Genomic DNA, 21,109 nt, shown 5'->3' on the forward strand with positions numbered 1-21,109 from the left:
CATACAAACTTTTCAAAATTCTGTTATTAACACTTAGTCAAGGAGCAAAAATAAAACAAAATCAAATATAAATCAAGTATCAATAAAAGGCCTTCCCTTCCACAGGCATGCACAGAACCATCACTGGGTATAGGAAGAGGTTGCTATATGTCAATCCTGAGAACACTGTTTAAGTATAAGCCCAGGGAGAACAGAGTCACGGGCTAAGGAATGAATCCTGTGGTATAAAACTTCAGCTCTTCCACAGGAGATATCAAATGCTCCTTTTTGTTACTCTGGAACATCCTAAAACGGTAGATGATTTGTACATTCGGTCACATAATAATTCTAACATTATGGAGAAAGGCCTTAGTTAGAATTTTTCTCCACATGAAAGCGTTTGTAATTTGTTGTACAAATGTTTATCTGAAAAAATAACATTTATACTCAAGTATTTATGACTAAAATGATATAATGTCTGGTATTTACTTCAAAATAATCCAGCCATGGGGTGGGGGTTGGCAATAAAACATTTGCTAAAGTCAGACAGAGGCCATATAGGAGCTCATTTTGATTTTAGGTGTAACTGACATTAGAGAAAAGATTTAGTGGCAATTCATTCAAGCCCATTGGGCCACCAATTAGGAAAGAGATGTTTCACACAGAAACACTCATCCCACAGAGGTGTCTTCTCCCTCTGGCAGAAGACAAGTTCCATCTTATCAATACCAGGCCAATAGCTCTGCCTTACCCAGGAGCTTGGGCACACAGAAGGGCAGGGTGAGACTTAACAATGTCTGACTTAGCAGGAACTCTCTTTGAGTTCTACGCATTTGAGAGATTCAACTTTCCAAACAGACAGTTGATTTCACCATAACAAGAGGCCTTCTCAGCGAATGTGAGCCTGTAAGGGGGAGCTTAGGACTGTGAGGAAATGATTGCTGCAGAAACACAGCATGTAGGTAACAGGGAGGGTGACAAGAGTCTCCTGTTGGGATCAGCCATGACCTCACCAGGCTCTTGGGATAATGGAACCAAAGAGTCCCTTATGCCACTAGGCCTTTGCAAAGGCAAGCACTCTTATCTTGAAACATATCCACTGCCCTCGATTAGCTCTGTCTCCCCACCTGCTTTTCTGTTTACTTAACACATCACACAAAGGTGTGTCTGCATGATATTCTTACAACCCTACAGACTTCTCCTCTGGTGCAAGTTTATCCATGAGGTAATTTGTATTATTCTTCGATTAGACATTAAACTGTTGACCAGATATTCAATAAATATTTGTTTAGTCTCTAAAGAAATAACGGACTGCCCTGTGTGAATACCTGCATGGATAAGCCAGTGGCTTCACAATGACAGAGCCACTGATGAAAGCTTAGCCTGTGCTGCAGTGCAGTGGCCTACATGGCAGGGAAGTGACACCAAATGCTTTCCTGGGAACCAAGCATGCCCTCAGCTTCACTGGAAGAACACCACACCTCTAGAATGTTCTCTTTCATTCCACCTCAAGAACGTCTCCCTTTCAGACAAACAATTCCCGTAGGGCGACAGAACAAAGGAGGATTTGCCCTGGACATTGCAGAGCAGGTGCCCCCTTCACTGCTGATGACAGAAGATGGCACTCGGAACCTCAGATGAAGACTTTTCCCAGGCAGGGGCTGCAGCAGTCATCCATGCAGAAGGATAACTTGAAACTATTCATCTTAGGAAACAATAATTTTTTGTTTTAAAGTTCTGACTTGAGCACTAAGCTATCTGTCTTCTCCAAATTATTTAATATGAGAAATATAAACATTGTTTTGTTTTGTTTTTTGAGACAGTGTTTTTCTGGGTAGCCTAGCTGTTTTGAAACTTGCTCTGTAGACCAGGCTAGCCTCAAACTTATAGAGATCCACCTGTCTCTACCTCTGCTGGGATTAAAGGAATGTGCCACTACGAGCCAGCTCAAAATATAACTCTTTCAAAATCATTCTAACAGATTACATATACTTGACCGTGATAGCACAGCTTTCTGCACTGTGTCCCTCTGGGTCCCAGAGGAAACAGAACTCACCATGTCTCCAGTGAGCAGACATCAGTGAAGGAGAAGTAGATAGTGACAGTAAAACTGAAGACAGAGATGCTGGAGCATTGAGAAACTAGCAACAGTAGGCAGCCATTGCCATGGGCAGGCTGAGGCGCAAAGGAAGCTGTGTGTCAACCGCCAACCTCCCACATCTAGAAGCATGGATGCATGCTGGTGAAAGGACCTGCAGCCAGAGAGGGAAACCCTGCTGCCAGGGATGTGCCTCGAAGCAAGGGACAAGCAAAGCTTTATCTTCTCACCCTCCCAAGGCCAGTGCTTCTTGGTATGCCTAGATCCCAATAGCAAGGGAGTCAAGTACAACTCCACACAGGGCTGGCTTCTAGAAGAAAAACAGGTAGAAAAACCTGGATAGCAAGCACCACCATTGGTGACTTTCAGACACAGCATCAGCTCATGGGGGCCTTCCACAAGTGTCTAAGGGAACTTTTTTTTTCTTTTCCAAGAAAACTTCTCAGAGGAATAACCAAGAAAACAGTTCCAAACTCAAGGCTTGGAGAATGGGACACAGAATGCAGTTTGAACACTGAACAGAAAGAAAGCAATTTAACTGTTATCACAACTCTGTGCTGCCATCGCTGTGCACACTCTCCAAGTCACTCAAGCATGTGAAGCATGTGACCTAAGAACAGTGGCCTGATCCTCCTCCAGGTTGGAATTAAGATTGCAAGAATTTAGCCTGAAGATCACGCCAAATGCTTCAGTTCAATTTATATAATCTGCTGGTTCCCAAACTCGGTCATAAACAAGAGACTTGGGCTGGACTTGACTGAAGGCTTGGCTTTCTCTTTATTCCGGGGAACTAAACGGCAAATACATTTTGCAGACACAAAAGTGTCAGGTTCAGCTATTCTCTGCTCCTAGCAATCCTCCCATCCAGTCCTTCTCTTTCCACATGTTTGGTCTGCTGCCTGCCCGGCCCAACAGTCAAAACTTGAGTCTCACAAGACAAGTATTATGTTGGAGAAATTTAGAAAATCTGTTGAACTGTGGGGGACCCAGAAAAGCACTTGGAAAGAGAAGAAAAGACGAGGGAAAAGGTAGGGGGAAATAAAGCAAAGAATATGAAGAAGAGGGGGATGAGGAGGAGGAGAGTGAACGGAAAAGAAGAGCAGGAGACTTGCTGAATCAGTCGCATACCCAGGAGAGTCATGGTGCATCATGGTGCCACATCATCCTCTTGAGCATGTTGTTGAATGCTTAGCGGGGACCAAGAGCTTTTAAAGCCTCCTCCTCTAGCTGTTCTCCTCTACAAACATCTTCACAGGCCTGAAGCCTACTGTGATACCTCTTTCTAGTAAGGACATAGACGCTGATGCTCACTCTCTCGCTACACACTTAGGGCTCTGGCTTTCCTAGTATCTGGTCAGGGGCATTCATGTGGGCAGCAGTCTCTCCTTTTGGTACCCTCAGATCATCTACTGACCTGCATTCTAGCCTCAGTGTTCTCAGTTTTCTTCTATTCTAAGCAAACATGGCTAAAAAGATTCCTTAGGAAAGGACCAAAAGGATATCTCAGAGATATCAAGGGAAAGAGAGGAAGAAACGTGGGTGAGGAGGGTGCTGTAGCAATCACAGAGTTGGCCTAAGTCTTGAGAATTGTCCAGCTCCTTACCTTCCCCCACAGTTGGAGAAATGGAAGGCCAAAGACAGGCACAGATTAAAGAACAATAGAATCATAGAATCCTGAAGCTAGAAAAGACTGTGCAATCTATAGAATAGCAGGCATTAATAGGCAGGTCTTCTAGACCCCATCCAGGCGGCAGACAACATAGGGAGTTCAGTCTCTGAAGGCTTGGCTGGGTAACATGGTGAGCTATTCTACAATACTAAGATGGCAAGCCAGAATCAGGAGGTCAAATTCATCTATCCAAGCTTCCACACCACCACACCGTCCGGGCCTGATCATGATCCTGGGTAGAACAAATGCCCCGTGGCATTTATATCCACTGTATATCAAACTGAATCAGAGATCAGTCCCTGGAAAGTTTTCCCTTTCCCTACTTTATGAAATACCAGTCTTTAAGCCAAGAGGCTGCTCGTGGGTCTCTCGGGCTCAGTATCATGAGTGCCTTGAGTTGGGGACTATCCCAAGCCTTGCTGAACAAATTCCTGGTCTCTACCTACAAGTAGATGGTCTATGCCAGCAAAAGCTTCCTTTCACCTGACAGCCAAAACTGGCTCCAGACTTTGTCAAACATTCCAGAGAGGTAAAATCAAACCAGACGGAAAGCAATGGTGTCAGAGAATCACAGCATCTCAATGAGATCATCTGAGTACAAAGCCCAGCTCACAGATGGGGAGATGCAGCAGAGTGCTGGGGCTGGCCCTGGTATCCAAGTCCATGACAGCAGTGTTTCTGGCCCCTCCGCTTCTGTATGATGTCCCTGTCCTGTGTTTACCTTGTGGGGTTATATAGCTGGCAGCATCTCCTAAAAGTTTTCAACCAAACCACTCAGACTCCTGCCAATACGATGCTGCTCTTAACTGGAAGAAAATACCACATGCCCCCCTTTGCTCTGCCTTTTTAGGAGAGGCTGGAAGACCCCCATAAGTCTCCTTCTTTTTAAAGGGTGACCTTTCCTAAGCCCCACAGACTGTTGTAAGGATAGAGATAACATGAGGTACGGTGCTTGGAATTACTTAAGTTCCACATTTCCCAAGCATGTGGATTATTTAACTGCTGATTGTGATTATTTAAGCTGAAAGCCTACACTCCTCTAACTCAGAAAATGTTTGTATTTCCATTAAAAACCACCAGGCCAATGGCCCTTTTGATTGACACTTTTCACTATTAAAACTATATATCTACTTCGTGTTTCCAGCCAAAAGACAGGGTGCCCCTTATTTTGTTTTAAGATAAGGAGCTGACTTTCAAGGTTCCCTTCATTCGCTCCCTTTCCGTCCCCCTCATTCCCATCACCCCACCCTGTTGCCCTGCTCTCCTGTCATATCTCCCCACTGCTCCCCATTTAATGGACACTGGTCCCTGCATCCATAGGCTAGAGAACTGTGCATACAGTAGCTAACATCCTACACATAGTACTGAGTATGCTTGTACTTGAGTTCAGATCCTAAATCCTCCATGTTTGTAACAGTAGGCCAGAAACCATCACACTGACTACCTGGCAGGGGACAGCAATGATTCATGTGACATGTCAATAACATCACATAAATATATCTTGCTAGGTTTAACCTCACAGTCTGAAGCACAGAACAGTATTTCTGCCTGGATTTGTTTGAGTCTCTGAAGGTATTTTAATCAAATAGCACATGCCTCTTTGTGGGAATTAAGGAAGGTCTTGATTCTCTATGGCATACAATTTAATCCATTTCAAAGTTTTCCTCTATATTGATTATTGATCATCATTTCTGCTTTGTTCATTTATTTCATATCTAAAGAGTGTTATGGGGGAACTCTTTAGATAAATGCATTCTGAACTGCATTTATCACAGGAAAAAGAAAGATTCTGGCAATTCTGGATTGATCCATTGTTCCAGGTCATTTTATGAATATGTGGATTGTACTTGAAGGAGACTTTGAAATCACATTGTGTCCCTCAACAGACAACACACACGCACGCACGCACACACATACACACACACACACACACACACATACAGAGAGAGAGAGAGAGAGAGAGAGAGAGACAGACAGACAGACAGACAGACAGACACACACACACACACACGGACAGATAGAAACAGTATGGGTTAGGAATAAGAGAACGTGCAATGTGGTATGGCGGCTTACCAGTTGGTCTATTTTTTCCTATTCTGTAAAGAATTCCAAGTCCTCCCAGTACTGCTTTCCTGTACTTGTTGATTTGCCTTCCACGGTGTTAGCTGTTCATAGATCTAGCCACATAAAGGCTGCATCCTCCTGCTTGTGTAGGTAACATGTGTGACCGTGTGACATAAAATTGGCTACTGAGCCACTCCTTCCCACACCAGAGCATGTACAGTATTGGGTCTATGAATAGAACCTTTGTCAGGAGTATTTTCTATACCTTAAAATAGCACCTAGAAGAGTGCCCAGCGCTCAGAGCGGCCCTTATACAAAGCAGATGCTCAGCAACTCTTTCTCGAATGAGCTGTTAACTGACTCAGATGTCGGTGGCAGATATGTGTAACTTCGAGGCCAGGGAGATTCCTTTCATTTCCCTCTCTTCTGCTGGCTGGAACATGGCTTGGACACTTGGAAATGAGGCCAGGATTTCAGCACCATAAGGTGGTGTCCAAATGCTTCGAGTGGCAAAGCTTCAAGACAGAAGTTGCTACTTGTATGAGTTTTCTGTTCCTTGTGTTGGAAGCTAACTAGAACATTCCACTCTTGTAAGGTTATTTTCTTTACAGTTAAATTTTATTTCTCCACTATAAGTTTTATATGCAGCAAATGTTTTGTCTTCTGCTATGGGCATTAAGCTACCAATTTCAGAATTAAGAGTGGGAAGCAGAACTCGTGAATGACAACTAACTGTACTAATGCCATTGCCTGTAGCACAAATCAAAACCCACGCTGAACAAGCCATCCTCCATAACATCTATTCCCTCCTTCCGTGCTTACCATCTTTAATCTCCACGTGTAACTATGTAGCTACAACAGCTTCCCGAAAGTCCCATCTAACACAAATGCCTTTCAAACCTGGGGAGACATTCTAGGACATTCTAGACATGTGGCCATAATACTTAATATGTTTTAAGCTGAACTTTACGGTTTTATCAATAATGTATTTTTTAGGGAAGAAACTACATTGCAATTTAAAAGAAAATTCTTTATTGAATAAAATTAAAATTCGAAGATATAATGACCACATCCTAAGTGTCACGAATGAATTAATGACAAAATAATGCACACTTACAAGCTTGAGATTACTTCTCATGAATGAGGATCCCATTCAATCCCCGAGACGCCTCTGGGAAATAGTAGAGCCCCCTTACAACCAAGTTTATCAATTTGAAGTAATGGCTGCCTTCAGAACTCCTCTCCCAGACTCCATTTATCCTGCGCAAATTGCCAGGCACTTAGAATTCCTCCCTGAAGAAATGTGATTTGTCTTTTCTCATGATGGCATGAGGTAAAGAAGAAATTGATTTTATCATATTCTGTACGTTGCCTCTGCTTTGAAGGGCACTTACCTAATGAGTGGCTCTCTCAGAAAGGATCCCAGATCAAAGGGGCCAATAAGATGATGTCGTAGCTTGAGAGGGTGCCGTAGCCCACGGGAATGCACTGAAACAACTCACTGTATACAAAGGCTTGAAAACTATCTGGAGGAGACGTCTGAAATCTAACCAAACCCAGGAAGTGAGGATGGACTCCACAAAAATCATCAGATGAGTTAAAACGCTGAGGTTTACATAAAACTTTTACACAGGTATGGGAAATCGCCAGCAAAAATCTAAAAGACATACCTCAAATTATGGGACTGGCAAGTAGTTATTAAAGCACTTGAAGTGACTTAGCATTTTATAATAAATGAAAAGTATCAGCTGCCTGTCTGCCTGGGAAATTATTACAACAGGTCAGCCTGTCTGAGAAAATGCACAAGCAGGTCAGGGTCTCACGGTCCTCATTCCTTTTAGCTACAGATATCAAATTCACCTGCCAGAAATTAAATGACCGAGCTTGGTTACTGGAATGTAAGGTAATTGCGCGGTGCTTAAAGCCAAACTTAGAAAGTTCTTAATAGGCTTTTAATAAAAGTCTTTCTTAAGTAGGAGCAAATGTAACAAAAATTAAATATCATAAAATGTCTTAGCAAATACTTTTGGATATTTTTACAGTAGAGCAATAGTCTCACACAGAGGGAAAGGTAAACACTGTCTTCTTAGGCGGAAATACACAGCTATGAACTCTAAGTATTTTCCAGTATCAGAACGATGGCCAGCAGTTTGGGTACAAACCAATAAGAATGAAACTAAGAGAGTGTTGGGGGAAGAACACGATTTCTTCATGTAAATTCAGAGGATCTCCCGCCTAATGAACTTCACTTCCTGCACTGGCGAGGAAAGTGGGAAGGCAGGTAACATTGCTTCTTCTCTCTCTGTATCCCAAATAATCCAGAAGGCCCTTCCATTTTGAAGTGGCTTTATAAGTGATGTGTCAAACCTCTCTAAAGGTTACATAATAAAACACTTTATTCATTCATTTCTGTCACTCCTTTTACTAAAAGTGTCAGCTTGACAAGGTAAGGGGGATTTTCTATTTCTACTAGGTTAGCACCTACCTTGCTGTAGAGGATCAGTGAGAAACTATGATTTTTTTTTAAAACTAGTTCACCCTTTGGTTCCACAAATGCTTATTGGTTCCCCATATGAAGTTTTCAAAGGAAACCCAAGTGCAAAGTTACAGCATGTGGTTAACTTCCAGCCAGAAGAACCAGGCACTTTCTCTTTCTAATCCTGATCTAGATCTAAATCAAAAGAACACTCTCTGCCCACTGAAGAACAATGGCAGGAGAAAACACAAGTCAGTGTGACACGGGTCTCAAGATGATATCACACCACACACACACTCCACTTAAAAATGAAATACCTGGGAACTGAAGAGATGACTCGGCCATTAAGAGGGCTTCCTTCGTACTCTTCCAGAGTTCATTTATCAACACTCAGGTCAGAAGGCTCACAACTCAGGGGATCCACACACATCACACATACATACACACTTCAACAAAACCTGAAACAGCCAAAAGTAAGTGGCTACTAAAGTGGGACCAGAGACTCTTGAGGTAATAGAACAAGCAAACTGTTCTCAGTGACTGTATTATAAAGTGCTCAGGTCAATTTTGGGTAAGGAAAACATAACAATAACAAAGAAAACAAGACAAGTGGGCAGAGCGCGTGGACAAACATTCCAATTCATTGTGAGGACACATGAGCTCCTGCACTGCCACAGAACATGGCCTGCTACCTTATGAAGTCATGGTCTCTAACAAGATTGATGCTTCCCACGGCCTGGGGAATCCTTCATCGGCAATTACGCATACAGGAGTCGCCTTAGACCAGTTGGGAGCATGCATCCAGCTGGCTTCCACTTCTAAAACTTCATACCACTTGATTTTTGCGATGAATTTAACAGACACACCTCTCAGTCTTAAAAGCCCACGTTAGATTTCAAAGTACTTTCACACAGCTATTTTACATGAATCTCAGTCCAGTACTTCATTTCTACCCTGACCGTAACACACTTCTATAAAGCAGGCCGGGCAGGCATTACTCCCTCCATGTTAATGAAGAGAAAACTTTGACAATCATGTCACGAGAAAATAATGCTTTTGTCTTGACTCGGGGCCCCACCCCTCTTCCCTCTGGCCTGGCATGGTGACTCTCTTCCTACCAGGGGTTAGCAGATCTGCTTAAAGATGAGTTCCAGCTGAATGAATATCCAAGCTTTACTATAGCTTGACTAGTAAGCACCAGACATAGTGATGCACATCTGATTGTTTCAGCAGCTTACACAGGGCTCAGTCAGTACCACGTAGCGATGTATCGGTTAGTTCAGATGCTTGTCCCATACCTATGTCTCCTTAGTCCCAAGTGAGGCATCCAGAAGCTGGTCTGCTGGGTGAGTTAAATAATGAACTGGGTTCACATTGGGTTTAATGAAGCAGGACTTTGTTTCTTTGGCTAACAGAATTAAAAGAAGAATTCTGTATTTATTCTGCAGTGGCAGCAGATTAAACACTTCAGAAATAGTGTGGCAGTTCTCCAAAGAGGCCTTAGCTAGGTGCTATCTGAAATCATGAAATTAAGTAGGAAAACATACACATGGAAATGGCTTGTATGTTTTAGAAAAATAAATCCAATTTTAGATAAATGGTACTCCTCAAAAAGCACCTTAGACATACGACATTGTGTCCACTGGTTGACAGGGCCTTTATAGACACATATCATTTTCTGGGTGTCAAGCTCTCTGCTCACACTGTAGAGGAGGAATCTGGGGGTGGGGAAAGCCAACAAGGTTAAGGGTAGTTCCCTTCCACAGTTACCAGGTGGAAGTACTACATTTGTACCCAAGATCTGATCATTCCTAATCCAGAACAGTCCATTACTGCTCCTTTTCTCAAAATTATGCAAGTACACACTCTTTTTATAAACAAGAGTTAAGGGGCTCCTATAACAGCATGTTGTATAATATGGGGAGCCATGGAGAACAATGAGGCCACCTGCACACGCAACAGCACACAAAGGGGACAGAAGTGGGATGTGTTCGACACACGTGTGTGGCTTCACCATCTCATCTACTCGTTTGTCCAACAGTCAGTGAGCACCTGCCACATGCCCACCTCTGGGAATGGCAGCAGGATTTCTGCAGCAACTCAGGCAGACAGATGTTCCAGACCTGCTACCATGCGCACAAAGCTCCACGGGAGAAGGAGGGAGCAGAAAGGGAGCCTGAAATGGCAGGCTTTGTGCTAATCCTGGCCAGGTGGCTGTAAGCAAATTATTTGAATCTCTCGGAGTCTCAGTTCCCTGGCTTCGAAATGGTGTATAATAATATCTGTTTTTATTATATCATCTTTTATTAGACAAAATACTATTTTATATGAGTTTATATGTGAAAAAAAACTTACTTGTTCTTTGGTCTTGGAGAAACTGAGGTACTTGAAGAGACATTAAAGTTTTCTTCTCATTATTAAACCCTTCAAAAAATATTTCATTCCATATTTTCCATGATCTAAGCTTTCTCGGTTTAATGTTAACCATGTGTAAGACTTGCTGGGTCACCATGAGGTCACTCTTCCATACCTAGCCACCAATTTCAAAGTCTGTGTTACTGGCTTAAGATGCCACAATTGTGGGAGGAAGTAGGATTTAAATTATATCTTACGATTGTTTCATTTAACCATTTATAGAAGTGTAATTTCTTGACTAGTTCTTTAGGAACAAATACATTGCAACTATTATTCAAATCATTTAATAATTCTCCTTCCAATCGTCCTCCATGGTGATCTTTCATTGGGAAAGTGAAACCGGAGCTGGGTATATATAGGTGGGTGAGTTATGGGGCCACAGGAAAAACTGCTTCCCAGCAACCAGCCCCACTGTATTCACAGGAGCAATGAAAGCAATACAGTCTCCTTTAACTTACCTGTCCCTCCACCTGAACCACGGTGTGCCTGTTGGAAGAGAGTCCAACCTGTCTTTTATCAATCTGCTAAATCTGAGTCCTGTGTCCTTGGTGCTAGCCAGTGCTAGTCAGGCACTGAACAGGAGTGAGGATAACAACTGGCAATGTCCTAGTTCCTCAGGGACGTTCCCACCGAGTGCAGGCAGCACTCAGACTACTGCTGGGCTGAACAAGGCCTCAGCCTCTCTGCCACCTCAAACCTTGGTGACAAACAGATCTGTGAATGCCAGTGCCATCCATAAAACACAGACATACATATTCAGAAGCTGGCTATACATGCTTAAAGTAATGGATATTGAAAAAATGTGCCCAATGAGACACCAAAGCTGTAATTGAAAAAAACGAGTAACACCTCAAAAGTCACTAATTTTCTCTGAGCTCCTTCTCCACGTGTCCAGCCCTCCCTCTTTCCCTACCCTCAAAGGGAGGCAACAAAGACCAGAGGAGCAAAGATGGCGACTCACTTCATCTCCAGGATCTCCTCCAGCTGCTTCCTCCTCTCTAGGCGGAGGTTGGCCAGGTGTGCTTCCTTTTCAGCCAGAGATTGCTGGGTCGAGGCAAGGCGCGCTTTGGTGGCATCCAGCTCCTGTCTGGTCTTCTCCAGTGCGTTCATCAGCTCCTCTATCTGAAAGGCACAGGGAGGTGCACATGTGAGCTCTCCTTCAGTCATACGCAAGGGATGTCTCACGACCCTGTGCTCTGACAAGAAACACAGAGAGACAATGGATGTCTACAACTCCACACAAATGGGGCTCATTTGTCATCTGTCACTGATGGAAAACGATGCTTTCAAACTCATGAAGTCTCCCCAACTCCTCAAGGTCTATTTAATTGGACTGGCCAATGATCTTTATAGAAACTGTTTAACGTATCTATCAGAAGGGGGTTGCTTGACCCAAATTCCAACCTATGGTTAATAATCTCAGGTACTTCTTCCAGCTAGAGGAATGTAAGACTCAAACACACTTTGGCTGGAACTATACACTTTTGTATGGAGGCCCCACAGTGCTTTGACAGAAAGTTAATCAAGTGTTTCAGATTCATTCATGTTTTAACCTATCAAAACTTTGTTTGGTTAGAGGTAGTTGACATCCACAGAGCCTCGGGAGCCTTGCTCACCTCACTTCCCTGACATACAATCAGGAAGCAGGCTTTGGCCAAAGGTAAACAGAATTCCAGCCACAAAAGGTTCAATTTGGTTTGCCCCTGAAGCTTGAGAGGGTTCTAAACTTGAACTAAATGACATGTAACTTTTATAGGGTGCTAATACACTGTAGAAATAAGCCAGACTATCAAATATCTAGGATTTTCAGCCAGGTCTCCCAAAAATTGGACCAAGGATCTATGAGACAAGGCCTTACCCTCCTCCAAACCATCGGGGGCTTATAAAGCCGACACACAACAAGGAGGGCAGGTGTTTATGGTCATGTTCCAGAGACTTCCATGAAGCAAGCTGGTAAAATGTCATTCCCTGTGCAGGCGCAGGCTGCATCTACCCTGCTGATTCAAAAATCATGGTCTAGGAAGTTTCTAGATTCCAGAGTTGATGTGTGGATTTCTAAGACTCTCCTTCCAGCTGAACTTGGCAGCAATGGAATCATCCATCACTAAAGTCAACAGAAAATCCTTCACAATGTGTCAATGACATGTAAGGTCCCAATCCATAAAGACTTGCTACATAATTCCTGCAGTTTTACATGGACTTCATTCAGAGTAAGCACTGAAGTTCATGTCCAAGGTAAATTACATGCTTTTAAGGTTCAGAAGACCCTCCATCTTGCCCTGATAGAAAGAGGAGGCTTAATGAGCTTGTAGATCAAAGCTAAAACTAAAAAAAATTAAAAGCACAGAATATAAAAGATAACCTACAAAACTCACAGAATCATATATGTTTAACTGTAACTAGATTACAGATGCATAAAAGTTAAAAATCAATTGAGTTTTTTAGTTTCTCATAAAGACCATTAAGTGACTAGAAGCCCTTCTGAAATGTAGCATATCGAAAGGAGTCTAATTCCTTTATAGACTTATTATTACATAGCAGTATTTTAAAAAAGATGCCACAGGCTGAAAGGATGGCTCAGTGGTTAAGAACGTGAACTGCTCTTGGCGAGGACCCCAGTTCAGTTTCCAGCATCCCACTTCAGGCAGTTCACAACTGCTTATAACTCCAGCCCCAGGAGATGCAACCCCACCTGGCCTCTGTCCGCACCTGTACTCATGTGTATATATGTGCATGCACACAAACACACACACATGTTTAATTAAAAATAAAGATATAGCAGATGTCATTCTAAAGACCAACTCAGGGAATGTGCCTGACTCTCCACATGGGGCAATCTATGTCCTCTAGACCCCGTCTTCTGTCACAAATGTTCTTCACTTCAAATACACTATTTATTCCAGGAATTATTATTTTTTCTTATTAGCTGGAGCTGAGCTGTCTGAATCCGTAGATGCAGATATCAAACTCAGCTGGGTTTACAAGCTGTTAGCTCTCCTGCCACCATCCGGCTTGTGGTAGACGGCAGCTAGCTTCACAATATTCCAACCAAACAACTTTCAACCAGTTCTGGTTGGCAGTATCAGTTTGTTATATCAGCGATTCTACACAAAGAGCCTGAACACCTGAGAGGTGTTGGTATGGTGGAGATACCATCTCTTCCCCAAATCCGGCAGTCCTAGGATCAGGCGAGACTGGTGTTCCCAACGTGTTGCCAGTAGGGTTTCCAAATGCTTCTTCAGGCTCTGCCAACCCTACCCCAGTTTGTGAGCTCCTAGACAGAAAGAGCTGCCTGCTGTGGCGCTGGCCCCTAAGCCACAGTTCCCGCAGCCACCTGCAAACAATCACTCTCTCAGGGCACGTTTCCAAGCACCGCCATGATTATACTCGGTTTAACGTTTTAGACCTCGTGAACACGGAGGAGCAAGAGGTATTTCCCCTGGGGCAGGGGTCATTAGGCCAGGTTTCAGTAGTCTAGTTCTCCACAAAATCTGAAAGTTACAGATATGAAAACTTAAGTTTTCTTTTCCTTTATAATTAATAATGTTATATTTAGTTAAGATACCCCCCAAATTCGATCTCCTAGAAATAAATATCCTAACAGTTTGTTGTAATTTTCTACCTGTGCTTAGACACACACATCAGAGATTTTTTATATACAAATATGTACATATGGAAATAAGATTTTATAAATGATTAATGCATCATGTGTACTTTCTTTTGTTATTAAATAACCTTTGGAAATATTTTTCACAAATTAACAGTGCTGTAGCCTCTCTCCATTTTCCTAAATATTATAATTTCCTTAGTGTTTATGCCCTACCCCAGAGCTCATGCTAAAGTCCTGAATCTCAAGGACATGACATTAGGTTTTGGGGGAAGGATTAGGTCATGAGGGAAGAATCCTAATTCATGATTAACCTTTGGTAAAACAAGAGCCAAGGAACTTGCTTCTTCTTCTGCCATGTAAGAGCATGGATAGAATTCAGCACAATGGGACATGGAAATCAATCCTCTCCTGAACTAGACCATTCGGTGCTATGGTCTGGAGTACCCCAGCCTCCAAAACAGTGAAAAACAAGTTTCTGTTGGTTATAAGTCACCCATTCTGAGTGACTTATGAGCTGATTTTTTTTTTATTTCCTTTGCAAATTTCTCATCATCCTTAGCCTCAGCCCTATGCCCCAGGAATCCGAGCATAGAGTTTTCCGTCTCTGGCACAGACACTGAGGGGTAGACTGAGATTCCTGTCTCTCAGTGCTCATCAGAAGTCTCTTCAACCCTTAGCTCCCCCTGCCCACTCGGCTTCTCTCATACATATTTACCACCTGTGGTCACGTCCATATGGATGTTCTCATAGTGCTTTAAATCGGCTCTTTGTCTGTACAACACCTGCCTGAACTGAATCAGTACAGTACCTCTTCCAAGTGCCAGCTTGCCTCTTCCTAGCACATCTACCACATGGGCCCAACATTTAACCATTCCCCAATCGTGTGTGTAAAACCTCAAAATCACAAGGGCCTCTTCCTCTCCTTTCTCTAACACCCCACTTGTAACCAAATCCAACAGTTCTATTTTTGGGAATGCATTTTCGAGCCATCAGTCCACCCTAGTATTACCTTACTTTTAATCCCACTAACTCAGGTCCCCTCCCCTTTCATGTGTATATGACAGGGATTACAGTAACGATACATACATGCATACATTGTGTGTCTACATGTACATGCATGTATGTACATATGTATGTATGTATGTATGTACGTGTGTGTATGTATGTATATTCCTCTGCTCCTGGCCTCTGTCTAACCCTGCCCTCAGTGAGGACCTGGTTTCATTGTCAGCTTCCCTTGCAATAGAACCTATTTCTCAAGTCTGATCAACTTTCTAAAACATAATTAGAAAGAGGTAGCTGATGTGGGATTCCACTCTGTATGCTGTAAATACTGTTGGTTAATAAAGAAGCTGTTTTGTACCTATTGCAGTACAGAATAGGGCAAGGTGGGAATACTAATCATATAGAAGAGAAGAAAGAAGCTGGAGTGAGAGAAACCATGTAGCTGCCACAGGAGACAGACACTGGATGCCAGGTGGAAACGTACTGGTAGGCCATAACCATGTGGCGATACACAGATTAATAGAAATGGGTTAATTTAAGATATAAGAGCTAGCTATAAATATACATAAGCTAAAAGGCCAAGCAGTGTTTTAATTAATACAGTTTCTGTGTGCTTATTTTGGGTCTGGGTAGCCAGGGATGAACGAGTAGCTTCCACCTACAGGTAGCGAAGAGCAGACAAAAGTAAAGACCAGGAAAAAGATGTTAGGGAATAAAAAGGAAGACATCTTTCAAGCTAGGACTAGAGGGAGGTTTTGTTTGCTTTAAAGAAAGAATAAGAGATTTAAGAGGAAATGGGGGAGGGGAAGGAAAGCAGTTGCTAGTGTTTATGCTGTAGATTTCCAAGTGTTTTCTACAGGTCTGAGTCAAGGTGGGGCTTCCCTTCCCACTGCCACTTTCAGCGGTTTGGACTGTGTGTCCTGGAACTGGCCTCCATCAGTCTGGGATTCAAAGAGGCTCCACAAGAATTATAACCTTCTGATTGCCGAGGAACTACACATTATCAACATCTGTCAAAAACGTCACTGGCCTAAATCCCATATCTAGAAGGATATGGTTAGCCATAGCAGTGTGCTTCAGGCTACGTTCACCAGATATCAAGGGCTCCACTAAGTGTCTAGGTGCTGACAGTTTAGCAGAATTGGAGGAGTGGATCAGCATTGGTCTCGTTCCATCATCCCCAACACAAAAGGAGTTAGAGTCTACGTTTGTCTGTCTTATTCATAGTATTTCACTTAAAATTTGACTTGAAATGTAAAAAAAAATGAGGTTTTAAAACACTAAGAATAGCTAAAAGTATAAATTAAGTTAAATTAGTCTATATTAGTAATTGCTGCCTCAACATGTACTAGTTATCAAACCTTGGGGAAGCAACTGTATCTCTTCACTGAGAGTTGTGGCAATTCCTTAGCAAGTCAGGACAGTCTGACATGAAGCTATGTACGTGAAGTTTTCAGTGCAAGGACGGGCAAGTGGGGCGTCTGGTACATTCTTCACACAACAGGCAGTTGGCAAGGTGCTTAGTAGACATGACTCAAAAGCGAGCTGCTGTCACTTACAACTGGATAGCTCTGGATTACAAAATTTCTGGGCCTCACCTATGAAATGGGACTAATAAAAGCTCGGCTCAAAAAGCACTGTGAGAATTAGTTAAGTCACTTTTCTCCTTGCTGTGACCAGTACCCCTGAAGAAGCAACTTAAGGGACAAAGCATTTATTTTAGTTCAATTTTGAGGATATAGCAGCAGATAAAACTTATGGCTGCGCCAACAGGAGTGTGAGGCTTGTTCACACTCAAGTGTCCGGAGGCAGGGGGAGGTGGAGGTGTAGCTCACTTTCTCCTTTTCTATTCTGCCCTTGCTTCATCTTATGAGATGGCACCTACCACATTCAGTGAGGGATGATTCTAAATCAAATCCAGTTGACAACAAAGATAGCTAGAACTTACGTTGTAAAAGTGATGACTTATTAACTAGTGCCTAGGGAATGTTTGACCCGTCATATGTTTGCTTGTTACTGAATTCAGTGATTCCATTCTTGCTGCCACTTAGCTTCAAGCACACAGGCACATGAACATGTATTTCTGAACTTACCTTCCCTCCTTTCTAACCCCAAAGATGCCCACCTTCCAGTGTCCCATCGACACATTTCCCCCTTTATGCCATTCATGACCTTGCAGTGATCAAAACCTGGAACTCTGCAAGGAGGCCTGGATCAAGTGTTGTGTGCATCTATAGCATCCTTGGGACCTTATGTAATTTTTTTTCTTTAAGCGTTTTCTAACATTTTATTTTTGAAATTAAAATATAATGATATCATTTTAATCCCTTTTAATTCTTTCCTCCAACCATGTAAAACCATACCCCTGAATTCTTTCAAATTTGTGACCCCAATTTCTTTAGTTGTTGCTACACACACACACATACACACACAGAGACACACATGCTTTAGCTTGCTACATATTAAGATCACTTATGAAGTGAGAACAACTCCTGCGCTTTGACCACACATGGAGGAGAAGAAGCCAGGCATCTATACTTTCTTAAAGATCCAGGGGATTTCAAAGTGTGGACAAGCCTGGGAACCCTGGGTATTAGCAACCTCTCTTTAAACTTGCAAATCCTTCCTTATCAAGTGGGAAGACAGAGCTGTCATACAGGATTGACAGAAGTCAAACCTGAGAAGATAAAGCGCACCAAGCTCTCTCTGTCTCACCCAACGGGGCATTTACTACCCAGCCTTCCTCTACTGAGCCCAGAGGTGTTCAGTTTTCACAGTCTGCACTGATTCTGTATGACAGGTTTGGTGGCTATAGCTAGGCTATAATCACTGAGAGATCAGCACCCATCACTGCCCCTGTGTTCATGTCTAAGAAACCCTGCGCAATGGGAAGAACGGGAAGACAAAGACAATTCTGAAATGCTCACTCTGACCCATTTTGTGCAAGAATGAATGAATGAAGCCTTACGGCCAACCTTGATACTTCCTGCCTTTCAAAATCTTGGCCTCTGCTTGCCTGGGACCTTTCCTTCACTCTGAAGACAAGATGCTCAGGTAGGGCTCCTGAAAAAATGAAAGCCAGGGCTCACTGATACCCTGGCAAGAGCCAGGATCCCAGAGTTCCACAGTAACCTAAGAAAAATGTCCTCGGTTCTGTGACAGAGTAGAGCCCAGTGGTCCTTAGGCCTGCTCTGTACTCTGCATGTTCCACTTGGCTGAATACCAGCTACAAGCTCATCCTCAGCAGGTCTGGGTTGGCAAAATCAAAGACAGGACCTTAATTCCAGTTGTGACTTTAAGAAGACTATGGAAGGTAAGTCTTAAGGGATACAAAGGACCAAAGCAGCAGAGCCTCCCAGTCTTCTTTCTTCCGGCCCTGAGGCCAGTGCTGAGTGCTCTGCACCCTGTCCTTTGAGGCAGGATCTCTCAGTGACCTGATTTCTCGCCAATTTGGCTAGACTGGTTAGAGAGGTTCAAGAATCCTCCTGCCTTTGAGTCCCCAGCACTAGGATTAAACTACAAAACTATATGCCACCAGGCCTGGTCTCTCTCTCTCTCTCTCTCTCTCTCTCTCTCTCTCTCTCACTGGGAATTCAAGTGCAGGCCCTCATGCTTGCATTAAAAGCACTTTATCAGCTGAACTATCTCCCCAGACTGGCTTCATTAATGCTAAAACAAAACCCCAAATCCTAAACAACAAACAATTATCAGTTATTTCTTACTTTATTGGTCTTTCTGTGTTACAGATTATAAAGTGGTTAAGTATTAAGACCATTCAGTCTCACTTGAATAATTCCTAACTCCATACACTTCAATAATAATGAAGCCATTGACAAATAGATATCGAAAGAGTCCTCTACAGTTCTGAAGAAACAAGGATCTTTGAACCTGAACATCAGAGCATTAAAAGGATAAAATTTAAAACTCATTTAAGACATAAAATTGCTAATATGTATCAACCTAAACTTGCACACACACATGTGCAACTGAAGACTTGAAAGCCAGTTTCTCTGTTATCTGCCAAGAACACTGCCCCGTGTCCGTTTCCAAGGCCTGGCAGGTTCCTGAGCTTTGGAACTGCTCACTTGGCCTGATCTGATGAGAAATGCTTTGACGAAGCCTTCACCTGCCCCTTCATATTACATGCCAGTGACAAGTCGGTAAGTAGGTTGTGCTCCTGATCTGGAATTTTTAATACTGTATTTTCAAAGCAGACTGGCTTGTCGATGGTGCGTTCCATCATCTATCCCCATGTCCTGGGATCCATTTCTAGTGTTTCAGTATGCCCTCACCTCAGCCAGGGAAATCCCCACAACCAGAGTTACAATAAACTGGACTAAGAACTGATCCCAGGAGAACAGTGGGATACTGACAGTCCTACCGAAGGTTGAGTCATTGGGTGACAAGACAGGTCAATGGAAGGCTAAGAGATAGTTCAGTCAGCAAAGCGCTTGCTGTGCAATCATAAAGGCTAACCCCAGCCTCCATCACTTCCAAGCCAGGTATGGGGTGCATGCTTGCCATCCCCACACTGAAGAGGTAGAAACGTGTCTCTTTCCAGAGCTCACTGTCCAGCCAGCCTTGTCAAAGCCACAGACTCTAATGAAAGACTTCACTCAAAAGTAGGGTGGACAGCTCTTGAAGAAAAAAACCCAAGGTCTGTCTCTATTTTGCACATAGACAAACATGTGCTCCTCATGAACACACACACATGCAAAGAAAAGTTAGGAAGGAAGGAAGGAAGGAAGGAAGGAAGGAAGGAAGGAAGGAAGGAAGGAAGGAAAAAAGTATAATGATACAGGCTTAACTCCTTCCTCCTCGGAAGCAGCAACTTTCCAGTCAGTAAAGCTGCGAGCCTTAGGACCCCTTAGGAGCTGGAACTACTGCTAACCTGGTCTTCCAATTCCCCACACCTGCACTTGCCACTTGCCCATCCTCCCACCTCCCCACTGCTGCATTCGAGGGACATCTGTTGGAAAATGTTGACACTGATGGCCAGACTGCCCACCACCTGGACTTGACTGTCTGCGGAGTGTGTTTATAATCTGCCTTCTCCTTGGCTGAATGAAGGCGTCTAAGCACCCTTTCCTCTGCAAACAAAATCCACTTCGAGCTCCTCAATATTAACCTCATTTAAAATGTCCTGTTTTCCCTTTCTCTTCAGGGGGTAATCAACAAAATCACATGCTGTGACAAATGGCAGGTAGAAAAGAAATGTACAAAACACATATATCTGACCTCACAGGTACCATTAAGTCCAAGGGTACTCAAATAAAAATATGTACAGTCCAAAATGGCCTCAGGCATGATCTACCTTAGCTGGTACCAGGTTCTGTAATGTCCCCTAAAAGGACAGCTATGGGGACAGGCTTCCAGGTTTACTTTCTGTGGGAGCTCTCTGAGCAGCCGGATGGTTTTCTGTGTTCCGCGTTGCTGCTCTGAACACTGTCATTTGCCCTAATTTGGCTTGGCATCCTTTAGGAACAGCACAGAGCACGGTGTGGAGCATGCACTCCCAAAGAGACTAAGCCCCAGCACACATGGGCTGTGCACTTGTCAGTCTTCTCATCTGCCAAGTATGGCTGCCATGGCACTTGCCAGGTCCTGCGGGGACCACCTGAGCTACTGCAGCCGCCTGCCTGTTCCTAGTGTGCATGTGCAAGCCTGCAATGACTGTGAGGGAAGGTGGTGGTTTAAACGCTGGCGTTTAGTGTTTGGACTGTGAAAGATGAATAAGAAAGACAAAAAAACTGGGTTTCAGCCGGCCGGTGGTGGCGCACGCCTTTAATCCCA

The 21,109-nt window shown here is 43.3% G+C and overlaps 1 protein-coding gene across 4 annotated transcripts in view; it reads right to left on the minus strand.

The window, feature by feature from the left end:
• Positions 1-21,109, minus strand: part of Erc2 (ELKS/RAB6-interacting/CAST family member 2) — an 875,988-nt gene that overhangs the window by 329,850 nt on the left and 525,029 nt on the right. For all 4 annotated transcript variants that reach the window (XM_050158253.1, XM_050158252.1, XM_050158254.1 and 1 more), the window contains exon 13: positions 11,663-11,823. In XM_050158253.1, coding sequence (XP_050014210.1) covers positions 11,663-11,823 — 161 coding nt within the window. The remainder of the gene's footprint in view (positions 1-11,662; positions 11,824-21,109) is intronic.

The sequence above is a fragment of the Alexandromys fortis genome, unplaced genomic scaffold (genome assembly GCF_014885135.2).
Source record: "Alexandromys fortis isolate MF-2015 unplaced genomic scaffold, M_Fortis_MF-2015_v1.1 scaffold_106, whole genome shotgun sequence".
Lineage (NCBI taxonomy): Eukaryota > Metazoa > Chordata > Mammalia > Rodentia > Cricetidae > Alexandromys > Alexandromys fortis.